This window comes from Rana temporaria, chromosome 1 (genome assembly GCF_905171775.1).
Source record: "Rana temporaria chromosome 1, aRanTem1.1, whole genome shotgun sequence".
Taxonomy (NCBI): Eukaryota; Metazoa; Chordata; class Amphibia; order Anura; family Ranidae; genus Rana; species Rana temporaria.
This window is the reverse complement of record NC_053489.1, coordinates 316,963,590-316,981,667: the sequence shown is the minus strand read 5'-3', so window position 1 is coordinate 316,981,667 and position 18,078 is coordinate 316,963,590. Positions and strand designations below refer to the sequence as shown.

Below are 18,078 nucleotides of genomic sequence, written 5' to 3'. Positions count from 1 at the left end.
AAAACATGATGCGTTGGGACTGTTTCTCTGCTAAAGGTACATGCTGACTTTACTGCATTGAGGGGCCAATGGATGGGGTCATGTGTTGTAAAAACTTGGATGAGAACCATGTTCCCTCAGCCAGAACACTGGGTTGAGGATGGGTCTTCCAGCCTGACAATGACCCAAAACATACTGCCAAGGGAACAATGGAGTGGCTCAAGAAGCACATTAAGGTCATGGATCGGTCTAGCCAGTGTCCAGACCTTAATCTTATAGAAAATGTATAGAGGAAGCGGAAAATTTGAGTTGGCAAGAAGCCTTAAGAATTTGGAAATCTGTAAAGAGTGGACCAAAATCCCTCCTGAGATGTGTGCAAACCTGGTTAGAACTACAAGAAATGTCTTACCTCTGCTTGCCAACAAGGGTTTCTCCACCAAGTCATGCTTTGCTTGGGGATCAAATCTCTTATCGTCCATGGACAGACACGGCTCCCTAAATCTTGACAAGCGGGTTATGTTCCTGTTCACAGGAGAGGACTAGGCAGAAACATGTTGGATAATTAAATACATGTTACTTTAACAGAGTTGAACAGCCCCACCCAGAGGGCGATCCCTCCGGACATAACCCTACTCCCTGCAGCATGCAGCCCCAGTTTCATTCTGCCTAGAAAAGGAGGACATATGGCTTCCTTTGGGCCCAGCGCCCTGAGGAAAATGTAATTAAATTTTTTTCATGAAAGAAACTGTCGGCTGAGAGACAGGCTGGATATTATAGATCCTTGTAGTCTCCTCAGTCCGGCCAGCGAGCGTGAGCACACCTTTGCAAAGAGGCTGGGTCTGCCATGACGTACCCCGTGACTCCTGGGGTGGCCGGTGAGCAGCTGCTCCGAGGTCCACATATGACTGGGCTGTGGATTTGTCTCGCTCACAGTGGATGGGTAAGTACAGTCCCTCCCGCTTCAGCGGGTTGGTATGACTGCACATTCCTGGGGTTTGGGGGTCCTCCTGTTCTCCCTTCCCTGCTCTCTGTCATATTTCCCTCTGCTGTCTATTGCTGCCGGGGTGGACCTGTGGGGGGGGGCTCATTTTCCCACCAGGGGGATGTGGGGTGTCTGGCCTGTGTTTTTTTTTTTTCTGTGGGGGTGTATTTGCTTGGAAGGGCCTCCTTAGGCCTTCTCAGTCACGTCGCGGAATTTTGCTGCCATTTTCTCGGCACCAGCGCCATTTTTTTGTAGCCTGCTGCTTCCATTAGGAATTCCCATTGGTGGCCATTTTGTTGTGGCCGCGCTATGGCGCAGTTTACTATTGCGGGTGGCCATGTTTCTGTGGCCGTTCCTGCTCTGAGGCGTCCGGCCATTTTGGAGGTGATTTTTCCTCTAGTGCTAAGCTTATCAGCGCGCAGCACAGATCTCCTCATGATGTTTTGAGCAGCTTTACCTCACAGCATTTCTCCTCACAAGCACGCGCTGTGTTCTGAGGGTAGGCAGTGGCGCTAAACGGTCTCCTCCAGTGATTGGTGAGTCCCCTGGGTAACCCCCGGTCAGCGCAGCATGGAGGGTGGGATTTCTTCAGGTCTAAAATGGGTCCCTGAGAGCTGTCTAATGGAGTCAGTGTCTGGTTCTACCTCTCAAAACATGCCAGAGGTGGGTGCTGGAGCTCCTGCACCTGCGGTTCATGGACACTTTGTTGGAGCAGTGTTTTTTTGTTAAGGGGGGTTAAATGGTGCCCTCTCCCCCCACCATCCCCTGGGGGCTGCTCTGTCACAGACTGGGACCTGGCTATCCCGTCCCTGGTTGTGTATTGTCTGTGTATGTGGACCAGAACCTTCCTTGTGAGGGGGGCTCCTCACTTGGGTTGCTATGGGCATCACGGTGGTGTAGTGGTTAACTCCCTCACCTGGCAGCAGGAGAGTCACAGGTTCGAGTCCGGACTCCGACACTAAACTGCCTGGAGATTGCATGCTCTCTCCCTGTGTCTGCATCGGTTTTCTCCAGGTATTCAGGTTTCCTCCCACACTTCAAAGACATGTGTGCAGAGCACCTGTCAGTGCGCTGTATGGAACTCCCTTATGCTGTCTGGTGCAGCGGAGGTTTCCTCTGAGGGCTCTGTCTTTTTTTTTTTTTGTGCGCACAAATCAGACCGCTCTGAAGGTTTTCATTATATTCCCAGTTCCACACTCGTGTTTGCAGAGGGAATATACTGCCCAAGTGGTACAAATCTCCCTTGTCTCTGAATCGTTAGATTCAGGTAAGCCACCTAGTCAGAGTTTCTGAATTGGTGGCTGAGATCTTTTGGCTCTTCGATCAGGGGAGTCGCTTCTTCCCTTCCAGTGGACGGTGATTACGACGAACGCCAGATGCTGGACCAGGGTGACTGGTCTTGGCACTCGGAGGTGTTTCAACTCCCTTGCAGGAGGTGTGGCTCACAGGGCATGGATCTCCTGGGCGCTTGTCTGAACCACAAGGTTCATGGCCAGGTCTAGTGATCCCTGTACAGTCGCGTCAGACGTGTTGGTGGCCCTGTGGGGTCATTATCGGCTACTTTATGCCTTTCCTTTATTGTAGTTGCTTTCCTGGCTGCTCCACAGTGTGGAGGCCGAAGGGATCCTGATGATTCTAATAGATCCAGATTGGCCTCAGCGTCCTTGGTACGCCGATCTTGGATGTACCCTGGCAGTTGCAAATGCGGGAGGACCTTCTGTCTCAAGGTCCCATACTTCCCCCTGTTGTACAGTCTCTGACTTTCACGACCTGGCTATTGGAAGCCAGATTTTAAGAGACCGGGGGCTGTCCGACTCGGTCATCTCAACCATGCTGAGGGCACAGTATTCTTCCAGGAGGATCCACCATCGCACCTGGAAGGCCTTTACCTCTTTGTGCGAAAAGATGGGGTGCCGTCCACCGATGTGCTCGGTGTCCAGGGTCTTGCTGTTTTTACAGCTTGGAGTGGATCTGGAAATTGTCTTGAGCACCGGTTAGGGGCAGATTTCAACCTTGGCTGTGTCTTTTCAGTGGCCTTTCTCGGCCCATTCTCTGGTGGGTACCTTTTGTGCAAGGGATTTCGTCATGACTTCCCTCCTCTTGACCCACCTCTTCCCCCATGAGTTTTGACTCTGGCGCTCTCGGTTCTTCAGGAACCTTCCTTTTGTCAACATCAGAGCGATTCCTCTCTTGACAACATCTCTGAAGGTGGCCTTTTTGGTGGCCATTACTTCTGTCAGACTTTCTGTGTTGGCGGCCCTGCATTGCAAATTGCCATACTTGGTCCTCCCATATGTATAGGGCGGTGGTGCTCCCACAACCTTCCTTTCTTCCGAAGGTGGTTTCGGCCTTTCACCCGAATGAGGACTTTGTTCTTCCATCCTTATGTCATCGGCCGGCGCATCCTAAGGAGGTTACGCTTCATTCTTAAGGCGTGTCACACGCTTTGCGGGTGTACCTGCCTGCTACGGCTCAGTTTCAGAGATATGACGCACTTTTTGTGTCGGGTCCACAAGGGGCCTGTCGGTCTCGTCAGCCACCATTTCTCGGTGAATCGGGCAGACCGTCGTGCAGGCCTATGCTCTTAAGAGGCAGACGCCCCCTTTTTTTGGTCACGGCACTTTCGACCAGGGCAATTGGTGCTTCCTGGGTTTTCCGACATCAAGCGTCTGTCTCACAGGCAACTTGGTCGTCCGTTCACACTTTTTCCAAATGTTTAAAAGCTTGATGTGAGCGCATCTTCTGATGCTTCTATCGGCCGCAAGGTTTTGCAGGCGGCTGGTTAAAGTTGCAACTCCTCCGTTGAGGAGCTCTGCTTGTTTTTGGGGTTAAATTGGTTTTACCGATACTGTTCCCACCCCTCGTTTTTGACACTGCTTGGGGACGTCCCACTTGTCAAGATTTAAGGAGCTGTGTCCGTCCATTGATGATAAGAGAAAATAGGATTTGTTGTACTCACCGTAAAATCCCTTTCTCTGTCGTCCATGGACGGACACAGCACCCACCCCTCCTTTTTAGGTTTGTACTGCTTGTTACGAACTGGGGCTGCATGCTGCAGGGAGGAGGGTTGTGTCCGGAGGGATCGCCCCCTGGGCGGGGCTGTTCAACTATGTTAAAGTAACATGTATTTAATTATCTAACATGTTTCTGCCTAGTCCTCTCCTGTGAACAGGAACATAACCCACTTGTCAAGATTTAAGGAGCTGTGTCTGTCCATGGAGTACAAAAAATACAATTTTTACTCACTGAACTGCAACTCAATTTAAAAACATTTGTATCATGTGTTTTTTTTTTTCTGGGTTTTTGGTTGATAATTCTGTCTCGATCATTTAAAATACATGTATGATGGAAATTATAGACCCTTAATTTCTTTGTAAGTGGGCAAACCCCAAGTGCTTTCACACTGGAGCAGTGCGCTTGTGGGACGTTAAAAAAAATAAAAAAAAATAAAAAAAATGTCCTGCAAGCAGCATCTTTGGGATGCTTTAATGAGCGGTGTATGCACTGCTCCTAAAGCACCCCTGCCCGGCAGCGGAGCTTTGCGGGGGTTTAAAATGACGGTAAAGTGCGGCGCTTTACCACTGACGCCCCCCCACCCTAGTGTGAAAGTACCCTTACTGTTCTGATGTTAACACAAAATTGGGGATTTTCTTTTACTTTGATGCTGATAATGGTAAATGGAACAAATAGAGAGGGTGCAGACTTCATTAAAACCTAAAAGTTAGAACACACAGTCAGGGAACACAATTAACCCCTTGATCGCCCCCTAGTGTTAACCCCTTCCCTGCCACCCTGCCAGTGACATTTACACAGTAAGAAGTGCATTTTTATAGCACTAATCGCTGTATAAATGCCAATGGTCCCACAAATGTGTATGCCATAATGTCGCAGTACTAATAAAAATCGCAGATCGCCACCATTACTGGTAAAAAACTTTTTTTATGAAAAATAATAAAAATGCCATAAATCTATCCCTTACTTTGTAGACGCTATTACGTTTGCGCAAACAAATCAATATACGCTTATTGTGATTTATTTTTTATTTATTTTTTTTATTCCCAAAAATATGTATAAGAATACATATTGGCCTAAACTAGTCCTTCTTCTTTTTTTTTTTTTATTTCCATTTATAGCACAAAAAAAAACAGCAGAGATGATCAAATACCACCAAAAAAAGCGAAGCAGTGCCCTATCGCAAAAAAATGGCCCGGTCATTGAGCAGCCAAATGTTCCGGGGCTGAAGTGGTTAAACCAGAGTTTAGTGTCACTTTAAAATGATCCCAGCTTGCTGGCAGTCAAGCAGATAAATCCGTAAGCTTTTCCAGCGATGCTTGGCTGGTGTAATTATGGCACTATGTAGATTGTCAGGCTTGGAAACATTTGAGGACTGTGGCAGCTAAGTCGTTATGAAAGGGTGACCGATCCAGGCTCTAAACGTTCATGCTTTATTGCAATATTTTATTCAAGAAATTATAAATGACGGGGTTATTTAAAATATGTGCTATCTGAAGATAAACAATTGTGTAATTCTGAATGGCTTGTTTTGTTTTTTTTTGGGCTTGAGGAATGATGGCATGTGAAATACTAAAAGGTTTTTTTTCCCCCAATGGGATGCACTGTCAAGTGTCAAGGTGGCAGACAACTAATTTTCCACTGACAGCCATTCAACAAACCTGCTTTCCATTGCCAGACAAACAAAAAAAATTATAGTATGTAGTACTGATTTTTCTCCACTCAATGAAAGAAATTAAAGTGTGTGTATGAGTACAGTATCTGACAAATGTGAGTACACCCCTCACATTTTTTTTGAATATTTTATTATATCTTTTTATGTGACAAAACTGAAGAAATGACACTTCATTGTAGCAAAGTAGTGAGTGTACAGCTTGTATACCAGTGTAAATTTTCTGTCCCCTCAAAATAACTCAACACACAGCCATTAATGTCTAAACCACTGGCAACAAAAGTGAGTACACCCCTAGGTGAAAATGTCCAAATTGGGCCCAATTAGCCATTTTCCCGCCTAATTGGGCCCAATTAGTGTTGGTGTTACAAGGTCTCAGGTGTGAATGGGGAGCAGGTGTGTTAAATTTGGTGTTATTGCGCTCACTCTATCATACTGATCACTGGAAGTTCAACATGGCACCTCATGGCAAAGAACTCTGAGGATCTGAAAAAAAGAATTGTTGCTCTACGTAAAGATGGCCTAGTGGGCTATAAGAAGATTGCCAAGACCCTGAAACTGAGCTGCAGCACAGTGGCCAAAACCATACAGTTGTGGTGATGCACAAAAAAGCCTGCAAACAGTTTTCTGAAGAAAAGGACATGGATTACTGGAGTCATGTCCTGTGATCTGAAAAGACCAAGATAAACTTATTTGGTTCAGATGGTGTCACGCGTGTGTGACGGCAACGAGATAAGGAGTACAAAGACAAGTGTGTCTTGCCTACAGTCAAGCTGGTTGTGGGAGTGTCATGGTCTGGGGCTGCATGAGTGCTGCTGGCACTGGGAAGCTACAGTTCATTGAGGGAACCATGAATGCCAACATGTACTGTGACATACTGAAGTAGAGCATGATTCCCTCCCTTCGGAGACTGGGCCGCAGGGCAGTATTCCAACATAACCCCAAACACCTCCAAGACAACCACTGCCTTGCTAAAAAAGCTTAGGATAAAGGTGATGGAGTGGCCAAGCATGTCTCCAGACCAAACGAAAGGTGGAGGAGTGCAAGATCTCTAACATCCACCAGCTCCATGATGTTGTCATGGAGGAGTGGAAGAGGTCTCCGGTGGCAACTTGGGTAGGTCTGGTGAACTCCATGCCCAAGAGGGTTAACCACTTCTGGGCCACCCGCCATGGTTGTACGTCGGTATTTTGAAGAGGAATACCGTTGTTATGGCAGCAGCTAGCTACCATAACCCCGGTATTCTCTTCTTAAGCGGGCGGTGATCTCTGAGGTGGATTTGCCACAATCACTTTTATCGGCAGTGGGAGAGGGGCCACCCACCCACCACGCTCCGGTGCCCTCCGCCGCTTACCGGATTCGTTGGTAGCGGCGGAGGCGATCAAGTCTCTTCCTGGCTTGGTATGGAGACGAGTCAAAACTTCACTTCCGCCCATAGCTCTTAAAGACATTTTCTAAGTAATTTTCTAGCAATAATTTTATTTTTAATTTGTAAACACTAAATCTCAGAAAGAGGCTCAGTCCTTTTTTTAAAGTGTAAAAAATATAAGGGAAGAATTGGGGGGGGGGGGGAGGGAAGGCAAGCTAACCACTGGTATATACTGTAGGTAATCAGTATAGATTCCTATAATTGATCGTGTACCCTGTTGGGTTTTGTTGCTGTAACCAATTTGCATAGCTATAAAAAAGGGAAATGGGGAGAGGGGATAGCCTAAGGGGGAGGCTAGTTAGAAAGGGGTTACTTTTAGCAACAAGTGATGATCTAAACAAAAGATATGAAACAAATTAATTTATTCCAGTATCAAAATAGTATAAAAAGTGCAATTATAGAAAAAATTGAATCACAATGTTACAAAACGTAAACACAGCACTAGTCCTGACGTGCTTGATTCAGCCACAGTTTATATGCACACCATCCAATTGGATTCATAAATTTGAATGTCAAAGGGTGAGGTTTAGTGAATTCAAGCAATATTGCTTGATGTCCCCTCCTTTAGCAGAACCAATGGGTGTTTTCACTAGTGGCTGAACCCTGTGTGTGTGTGTGTGTGTGTGTGTGTGTGTGTGTGTGTGTGTGTGTGTGTGTGTGAGAGGAAGAGAAGGAGCGGTAATAATTTGGCTAAAGGACATCCTAGATTGCCTTATCTTGATAATAAGAGTAGAGGCCGTGTGCATGCACTGGTTAAGCCAACATCATCTTTTACATTATACAAAAAGATTGGGCTAACTTTACTGTTTTGTTATTTTTTTAATTCATGAAACCGTTTTTTTCCCCAAAAAAGGCGTTTACATTTTTTTTGCGCAAATACCCTGCGAGAAAAAAGTTGCAATGACTGCCATTTTATTCCCTAGGGTGACTGCTAAAAAAAAAAATATATAATGTTTGGGGGTTCTGATAAATTTTCTAGCAAAAAAAATTGTGATTTTTACATGAAGGAGAGAAGTGCCAAAATAGGCCTGGTGGTCAAGTGGTTAAAGTGGTTGTAAAGCCTTTAAAAAAATAAATAATGGTGGCCATCCAAAATATTGACACTTTGGGCCCAATTTGGACATACTCACTCTTGTGGCATGCCAGCGGTTGAGACATCAATGGCTGTGTTGAGTTATTTTGAGGGGACAGCAAATTTACACTGTTATACAAGCCATTGCACGGTCAGCATCCCTTTTACAGGTGTTTTCCTTTTGGGAATATCTCACCAAATATGACTTTTTTGTTGCAGGGGATGCCCAAAATCTGACTTGTATCTTAGTGTAGACTTTTGGAAAAGTCAGTGAGCCAATCGCACAAGCAGGAAATTATGTTTTGAGGAGTTGATCTGTACATCATCTGTGTACAGAACACCTCCTGGTAGCCTTTTTGCATTTTATATGCACTGTTGGATTTATAAAAGCCGACGGGGAAAAATTGGGACAAACCAAGGTAATATATTATGAAAAAAGTCACATATTGTCACATGTTTCCAGATAGAAACTGCATTTTATTTATTAAAACTTTATCATGGTACTATATTGATGGTTGCCGCTAGGGTTGTCCAGATACCGATACTAGTATCGGTATCGGGACCGATACCGAGTATTTGCGGGAGTACTCGTACTCGCGCAAATGCTCCCGATACCTAAATAGAATACTTTTTTTGTATTTATCAACATGTTCTATGAAAATTCTTTGAGTTTTTTACTACTGCGTGACAAGCAAATAAAACATTTTTATTCATTTTTACTCATTTTTATTCTTTTATAATGTCTTGAGTTAGAGTTCTTCATAATTCTAAAGAAAATATCCTTAGTCTGTATTGTGGTTTGAAAACTGTCACATGACATTTAAAAAAAGTATCGGTATTCGGTATCGGCGACTACATGAAAAAAAGTATCGGTACTTGTACTCGGTCCTAAAAAAGTGGTATCGGGACAACCCTAGTTGCCGCAGAATCAAAGTCTGCGCTAGGACCATTTATTACATCTCCACTGTTTCCACTTGTGTTTTGCCTGATGCATCTAAATGACCGCCTTGAAGCCCTTGAAGCCCTTTTCTTCACTGTGCTAATATAGTCAGAACCAATAAACTAAATGGCTTTTTTTTTCCTTGGTAGCCTGTATTTAACAACTGTAATTGGACCCAATTGAGTAGATTGCTTTTAAGTACTGGCTGAATTCAGTCTCCATTTAGTAATCGGTTTAACCCTTTTCTGATAACATGTACCACTGGCATGAATGAATGGATTGATGGATATACAATGGGTGCACAATTAGGCAAGTCGTATTTTTGAGGATTAATTTAATTATTGAATAACTACAGTGCTCTTGGTCAATCCAAAGTGTTAATAAACTTCAAACCTGAATATTTAAGAAAATACAAGTGAGGTTATTGCTTTCTTAGTAGAAATGTAGTTTTGCACAATTATTAGACAACTATTGGTGTGCAGAATTATTAAGCAACTAAATTAAAAATGAAACTTTTCTCATCTCACTTGTGTTTTTTTATTGGGTAAATGGCACTACAATATCATTCACTGTTATCCGAATTTAGGATTGCTTTGTTCAGTTGAGAAGAAGTGGCAACATTTTACCGAAAAAAGGTTATAAAAAATAATGAATCCTGCCTTGATTGCAGATTTTTTGGCATTTTTTGTCTTGATTTTCGTATAAAGACACTTTGCAGAGATTTCTATTTAACTTGTTGTGTAGGACAGTAAGTGAGATTGTGTTACAGAGCGGTGAAAAGATGACCATAAGCATAGAACTGATAGAACCTTTTTGGTTTTGAAAGAAAAGTAATAAACATTTCTTGTTGACCATGGCAACCATGACACTTACAAAAGCTTTTTGTGACGTACAAGTTGGAAAACAAAACCCAAGTTCTAATTGGTTGCCTTGGCAAAAAATAAATGTTCTTGTTGGCATACTGTTCATACACAAGTCTCAGAATGGTGATGCTTGACCTAGTCTTTTTCTTATGGGTTGAGCAATGACTGAATATATGAATGATCCAAGATGCTTCTGGCCACTGTTTGGAGGATCTAGGACAGGGTAGGCAACCTTGTCTTGATTTACTAATGTTCTTAGGCACTAAAAATCAGTGCAGGCCACTTCCTTACCCCTTTCCTGCATTTCTTTAAGAGTCATGGCTATATTCTGCTGTCTCTCTCTCTCTCTCTCTCTCTCTCTCTCTCTCTCTCTCTCTCTCTCTCTCTCTCTCTCTCTCTCTCTCTCTCTCTCTCTCTCTCTCTCTCTCTCTCTCTCTCTCTCTCTCTCTCTCTCTCTCTCTCTCCCTCTCTCTCCCCCCCTCTCTCTCTCCATCTCCCTCTCTCTTCCCCCCCCCCCCCACACAGCATTGTATTTGAAAGTCCATGTATTGAAGAAATTACATTCAGCGAACCATCGAACATTAAGTATTTTCAAAAAAGGAACATGAAATCATTAACGGTCTCAATCAGGGCTGAGAAGTCGGGGGAAATTTTGGGTACCTGGAGTCTGAGTCGGCAAACAATGCTCCGACTCCTACTAAATTTAGATTGGAATAAAAAAAGCAAGTTTAAATGTCCCAATTCACAAAAAGTTATAATTAATGACTTCTCTACTGTAAGAATAAAGACCAATGCATGCAGTGCCTCACGTAACCGCAAAACGAACACGTTAAGTGACCGCGAAGAAGCATGCTTTTCATGTGCTTCACTATATGGCACGCAACGCACAATTAGGAGCTGCAATACTTATACTTTCCATAGTGTTGTGTTCTGCTTTTACAGGGAACGCAGTGTCCATGTGTAACCTAGCCTCTCACTGATGAGGGATTAAATAAATATGTTTTTTGCAGGACTAGAGAGTGGGAAAAAATTCCAACAGGAGTTTTATAAAGCACTAAAAGAAGTTGAAAAGTATGATCGCTCATCAAAACTTACTGTTAAGGAAGCCATCCTTGTTTATCCAGAGATCGTTAGTGATGTGGCCAGAATAGTTACTGCAATGCCACCCACCCAAGTCAGTGTGGAAAGATTATTTTCAGCCCTAAAAATAATAAAGTCTGACTTAAGAGCCTCTATGAAAGAGGATCTGGCAGAGGCAATTCTCTTCCTTAGAACTCTACATTGAATTGATTTGCATTTGCTAAGCCTATAACTACATTTCAAGATTAATATAAACCATTTCTAGGTTTTACAGATTTTGTTTTTGGTTCATTATAGCTTTGTTTTTGTTCTAAAACAACCAAATAATGTGGTTTGTATTTTCGAACTGGTAAAGATCCTGTTTCTGATTATGCCTGCTGCTACTATCCAGCCACTTGATTGATTAATAAAAAAAAAATAGTAAAACTTTGTTTTCATTGTGTTTGTCTTTTGCTTAAACTGTGCAATACAGTAGACTGTTGGCTTCCCAGCCAGTAGTCCTGTGGTAGGTTGCGTTTCTTTCCCTCAAGGAATGTATAAAATACATTTGCATATTAATACAGAGGAGTCTGAGTCGGAAGTACATAAAACTGAGGAGTCGGAGTCGAAACATTTATCTACCGACTCCACAGCCCTGGTCTCTATGTATGTCTCAGTGAGATGAATCTGCAGCACTTAAACAATTCTGTGTTCTCTTAGCAGGCATTTCTGTTCTTTCCCCACATGTCTGTCTCTCAAATGCTCTGCCATGCTTTGACCTTTCTTCCCCAAGGAAAATCATACAGTGTATGTACAGCCAGCCAGCCAGCCTTTAGTATTTTGGACAGTTAATATGACCGGTGAACAATAACAAACATTGGTTACTCTAAGATAAAAATAAGATGAGTTTGATGAATTGTGGAGATTATGCTGATTTTCTATTTTATTTCACTTTTATTTTCAGAGCTCTAAGAGGGACTGGAGGCCACTGGAAGAGCATAGTTGTACTGACATCCCATGGCTACTATTGTTTATATTGTTCTGTATTGGCATGGTGAGTAGATTTTTTCCATTTTTTTTTTTTTTTTTTTTTTTTTTAAACCGGTAACCTTTTTATAGAGTTTCATAATGGCATACAATACACCCCCACAGCATTCACCTTTATTTAGCGCCTTCCAGATTCGGTAGAATTGCAACTAAATTGTTCTGTCAGTCTTACTTTGAAAGACAAGGATACATACAGTATCTCAATAAATGTAAAGGTTTATAGCTTAATTTCTTGAATTATGAAAGCTACCATATGCACAATCTTTATAAATAAGCTTTCATGTTCTGTTTTTTTTTTTTTTTTAAGTGTTCTCCCCTATATAGGCCTAGTCAAGGAAAATGACAGGTATCCAAAAAACATCCTGTTGGGTAGATTATTAAGCTTTAATTGCTTAAATCCCATTAATTTCCATCTAAAATGATGCTTCAAGGTCTCAATTTCTCGACTGGCCCAGACCTGTGAATTCGGTATCAATCTGATGTGAGAAAGGGTAGGATTTTCTGAGAAAGGCATAAGCGGGGAGAAATGGTGTTGGATGGGATACTTCCTCCTAGCTTTATACCTTATTATAATGGTTGTTTGCCTCTAAAAGTCAGATTATTAAGTGCTGAATATAAACCTAAGGGTCAACTCAGGGTTGTCTGCAGGCTTGGCTTTAGAACTTCTGCCCAACAATAATAATTTGAAATTGGGAAGGGCCCATTCAAGGGAAAGGGGTAGTTGTAGGGCTTCTCTTTCAAGTTTGGGTACCTTCCAGCCCACACAAATACAAGGGCAACCCCATAAAGTTTGTCATAAGTTTTTGGTATTGGGGTGGGTTGCCTGCTAAAAGACATAGAAACGTTGGTAAGAAAACCATTTTAATATGGTTGACTGCCCACAGGGTTTAATGGGAGGGATTTACAGCAGGCACATCTCTGGGTCACATGTTTTAAGTAGATCAAGGATTTAGATTTGTTTTCAAGATTGTCAGATGAATTGCCTTCGAATCCCAAAGTATTTTAACCCATTATAACAGGCTGAAGAGCAGCATGTTCATGTGTTTTTTCTTGGTTGTGAAGATCTAAGCGGGAATAACAGGGATTTATCCCAGTTAATTTTAACCCCTGAGAAGGAAACAAATTATTATTTTATCAGCCTTGGGGCTGAATGCAGGGAAGTGTCCGTATCCCCAAGGTATAGGAGAGTATTGTCCACATTGCAAGGATAATTAATTTTGCTGAATCTGCATTAATCTGTATAGGGTCTTTCAGAATATCGATAGCTGAATTTGCAATTTGGAGCATACTGATCGAGACAGTCTGCTCCTTTGCTAAACAAAGCCATTAATCTGTCATATTTGTTTCCCCCTGCTCAAATATTTTCTATCTGGTGTATCAGTTTTTTTATGTATTTATTTTCCTGGTGTAAATATGGTGGAGGCAGTGTCTCTGTACACTGTAAAGAATCGTAGGTTTGGGGTTCTTGAGTCTGCGCACCCTAGAGCCTTTCTAGGGTGTGGGCTTCCATTTGCTTGCTCTCTGTATCAGTCCGCAACTTCACCTACAGTTGGCTGGTATTGACCTTGTATGCATCCCACACCACCCTTGTTGGGGTGAGTCAGGAGTTAGGAATCCAGTATTTAGCGATAGCCTGTCAGAGATGTGATTTGACTCCTTTTGTCAGATATGCGGCTTAGGAACAGTCTCCACAACCCTTTGCTACCTGAAGCAATATTGAGGCATAATCGGAGATTGCCCTTGGCAAGATGGAGACTGGAGGGGTCCTTCCACTGCCATACATCTGTGAGCTAGTACACCTCAGCCCACCTAGAGAGGTCATCTGTATTGTCAGAGGTTGCCCTATTCAACCCAGGGTTAGTGGTCATGGTAAAGTGACCCATGATAATTATTGGAATTATTGATAGAGTAGGCAGCAATTAACAGTTTTAATGTATGTAATACATTAGTTAAGGCTGATGGGGGAAATTATAGTCTCAACACCACCTCCATACATTTAATAACCGCATGACGGATAACATTTTAGTCCTCCTAGGTCTAGCCTGGGGTCCAGCAGCCTAAAGGCCAAAGACTAGCATGAATCACTTCTGACACGTTTTTCTGACACTAAGAGAAAAAAGGTGACAGGGGAGGGACCTTTCAGTTGATTTGACAACCTCTCTGAGCTCTGTGTGCGGTGTAAAGGTGGGGTTGGAACACTAAGGAACACTAAGGATTGCTTAATGGGGAAAATGTTGTCCCTTGTGAAAAATGTGAAATCATTTTAATCCCTAGGACTGGTAGCCTGCCCAGCCCAGAAGAGATCGTATAACGATTGAACATAGCTTGATGGGAAATGCCACCTAGTATAATTTGTGCAATAGCTGAGAAGCTGCAGATTTATAAAAAACAATGAATTGAACATAAGGAACATGTAATACCCCACCTTCCCCATCCAAACTAGGGTAGGTTTGAAGCCCAAACCAAACAATTGCACAAGGCCTACTGCAGGGTGCACAATGTGCATAAAGCACTGAAGTATAGGAAAATCATTGCCTGAACCATCATGTTGTTGCTGTCTGGAGCTTAAAGTTGAATTGAACACCAAAAAACGAAATAATAAAAAAAAACCTTATGTAGGCATTTTATGATAGAAGAGACCCTGGTGATCTCCTGGGCCTGGTTCGCAAGCTTTATGGGGTAGAAGCTGAACTCATAGACAAACATCCGCATTAGAGTTGCTGCTTTTACATGCCTGCAAGCAAATCACTGAAGCCTGGACTATAAACATCTTCTCTTTTTTTTTTTTTTTACAGTTTTTACAGTGCTCGTTGCCCCTGTGCCTTGTTTTGAAACCCTTTTTGACGTGTGCATCTGTTCTTAAACTTTTTTTTAACCTACCACTAGTAACAGTGAGCTTATTTAGAGCTTCATTCACACTCAAGTTGCATGAAAGTCAGATCGTTCATGAACTACTTTTGAAGTCGCTGTAAAGTCGTACATGTATGAATTGTTATTGGAAAACACGGGGAATGACTTGTCATGCAACTTTGATGTTCAAAGTTCATGACAAGTTGCACACATGTAAATAGAGCCTAGGTGTAAAGTGGAGAGACTACATAGAGGGGAGGAAGAATTCAAAGGCAATCCAAGGAGATTAAAATTAAGAATGGGAAAAATTGCGCTACAAGGATTTACAAAAAACAGCAGCTGGCAATACCAATTAGGCCAAAATTCTATATGTAGATTTGGTGAATACAATTTATTGCACTAATGTGTGTACATATTGAGATAAATACCGTAGATCAAAACCTATAGTTAATAACATAAAGAGATCATAAAATTCCCAAGGCGATCAATGTGAAGATGATCATTTTTTTGTTTGTTAACTAAAGTTTTATTGTAGAGAATGATATGTATACAAACAGAGATAATGTGTACAGAACAATATCAAAGGCATATAAAAAGGGGACATACTAGAAAATAGTATTAGTAGAGGCGCATACAGTATGGCATCCTTATGAGTCTATATCAAAAACAGATGAAACATGGTGACCTATGGAGGTGTCAGTGGGATTATTATGTAAGTGACCAGTATGACCATTTAGTGTAAAAAATATGGAGACTGTCATTGAGGGTGTGGTAGACTCTTTCAGAGAGTTTCAACAACTCCATTCTCTCTAGTACCTGCGACCACAACATGACACTTGCTCTCCAGTTAAGAGCTATCGTCAATTGGATTGAGCTACAGAGAGCGTGAAATAATCTGGAACAGGGGGAGGGATATCTGGGATTTTAGCATACAGAAGGCATATCTGGGGAGTGAGTGAATTTGTGTTTTGAGGATCTTTTTCGAATCTGTCAGATGCCACTGACCAAATTTGAGTTAAATGTGGGCAGCTTCAAAACATGTAAAGCAATGTGCCCTCTACCGGGCATCCTCTAAAACAGTTAGGGGATACTGATGGATAGTAAGTATGAATTTTAGATGGGGTGAGGTACCATCTAGCAAACAACTTCATTGAGGTCTCCCTAAAGGAGATTGCCCTATTACTTTTCCGAAGGTTCTCCGACATGGAGTACCAGGTGTCAGGAGGGAGATTAATATTTAGTTCTGCTTCCTATTGAAGCATAGGATGCGATTTGTCAGAAATGGAGATGTCATTAAGGTAATGATATAATCTAGAGACCATACCCCTGTCTCTGGAGGAGGACAGACATATCCTCTCGAATAATGTGATGGTGGAGTAGGAGGAGAGTGAAAAGTATGTAGAGAAAGTTTTAATCTGCATGTATCTCTCGTGTTCGGAGGATGGGAAATCATGCTCACTCTGAAGGGAATTAAAGGATTTACATTTTCATCTGCCTAGGGTGGTAAGATTTGTATTTCACCCAGAGGGAAAAAGAGGGTCTATCATTGTAAGCTGTGGCAAGTCTGGGGTCACCCAAAAATGAAGTGAGTGGTGAAATAGATGAGGATAGTAAAAAGGAGTCTTTTATCTTTAGCCAAAGTTGGAAGATGATCATTTTATAGTGACTCTTTTTCATCCTTTCCAAACACCAGTGTTGTGCCACCACCTTAGGTGAACGAGGCTCTTACCAGAGTGAAAGGACTCTTATTATTAAAGCGGAGCTCCACCCTAAAGTGGAACTCCCGCTGATCGGAAAGACAGGTATTTGCACCCACTTCCAGCCACACAGTCTCGGGCAGACTGCGGGCATGACGTCACCTCCCGTCCCCCCCCTCCCGGTTGTGTTCTGGGAACACCTCGGCTCCCAGTACACAGCGGGAGCCAATCGGCAGGCGTAGCGCGACTCGCGCATGCGCCGTAGGGAACCGGGCAGTGAAGCCGGAGCACCTAACTTCCTGGTTCCCTCACCGAGGATGGCGGGGGGGCAGCAGAGTGATGAGCGATCGCTTGTCCTCTGCTGCGGACGGCGCTGGACTCCAGGACAGGTAAGTGTCCTAATATTAAAAGTCAGCAGCTGCAGTATTTGTAGCTGCTGGCTTTTTTAATAATTTTTTTTTTCAGCGGACATCCGCTTTAAAGAGTCACATATGCTTTTATTGCAAGGTGTATACATTCATCTGGTGACTGTCCATAAGCTGAAATTCCACATGGTTACTCCTACTAGTGTGTCATCTGACCCGAGAAGACATCCCATGGGTACATAGAAAAAGACAACTACAGATCGTAAACCCCTTTAAAACACTATTAAAAGTGATAACCACTTGCATACATACTCGTGTTCACTGAATCCAAGGGGACTAAGTGGAGGAAAAGCAATATCTACAGTGCCTTGAAAAAGTATTAATACCCACATTTTGTCATGTTACAAACAAAAACGTGAATGTGTTTTATTGGGATTGTATGTGATAGACCAACACAAAGTGGCACATAATTGTGAAGTGGAAGGAAAATTAATAAATGGTTTTCAAAATGTTTTACAAATACCTGAGAAGTGTGGCCTGCATTTGTATTCAGCCCCCTTTAGGGCCCTTTCACACGGGGCGGATCAGTAATGATCTGCCTCCGTGTGTCCGTAAGCTCAGCGGGGATCGCTCCGTATATCCCCGCTGAGCCGGCGGCTGACAGGGCGGTCCCCGCACACTGTGCAGGGACCGCCCTGTCTTTTCTCCGCTCTCCCCTATGGGGGATCGGATGAACACGGACCGTGTGTCCGTGTTAATTCGACCGGATCCGCAGACGGAAGAAAAAATAGGGTTTTCTTCCGTCCGCAAAATCGGATCTTTGCGGAGGCGGGTGATTATGGGTGTCCCGCAATCACATAGGGACCAATGTATGTCCCGTTTTCATCCGCAAATGGATGGATGAAAATGCGGACATACGGTCCGCACATGTGAAAGGGGCCTTACTCTGATACCCCTAATTTAAAATCTGGTGGAATCAATTGCCTTCAGAAGTTGCCTAATTGGTAAATAAAGTCCACCTGTGTGTAATTTAATCTCTGTATAAATACAGCTGTTATGTAAAGCCCTCAGAGGTGTGCTGAAGAGCCTTAGTGAACAAAAAGCATAAAGG

The 18,078-nt window shown here is 42.9% G+C and overlaps 1 protein-coding gene across 1 annotated transcript in view; it reads left to right on the top strand.

Annotated features, from left to right (window-relative positions):
• SLC44A1 (solute carrier family 44 member 1) overlaps window positions 1-18,078 on the top strand; it is a 211,280-nt gene that overhangs the window by 39,303 nt on the left and 153,899 nt on the right. Inside the window, exon 2 of the mRNA XM_040359353.1 lies at window positions 11,973-12,062. Within this exon, the coding sequence (XP_040215287.1) occupies window positions 11,973-12,062 (90 nt within the window). The remainder of the gene's footprint in view (window positions 1-11,972; window positions 12,063-18,078) is intronic.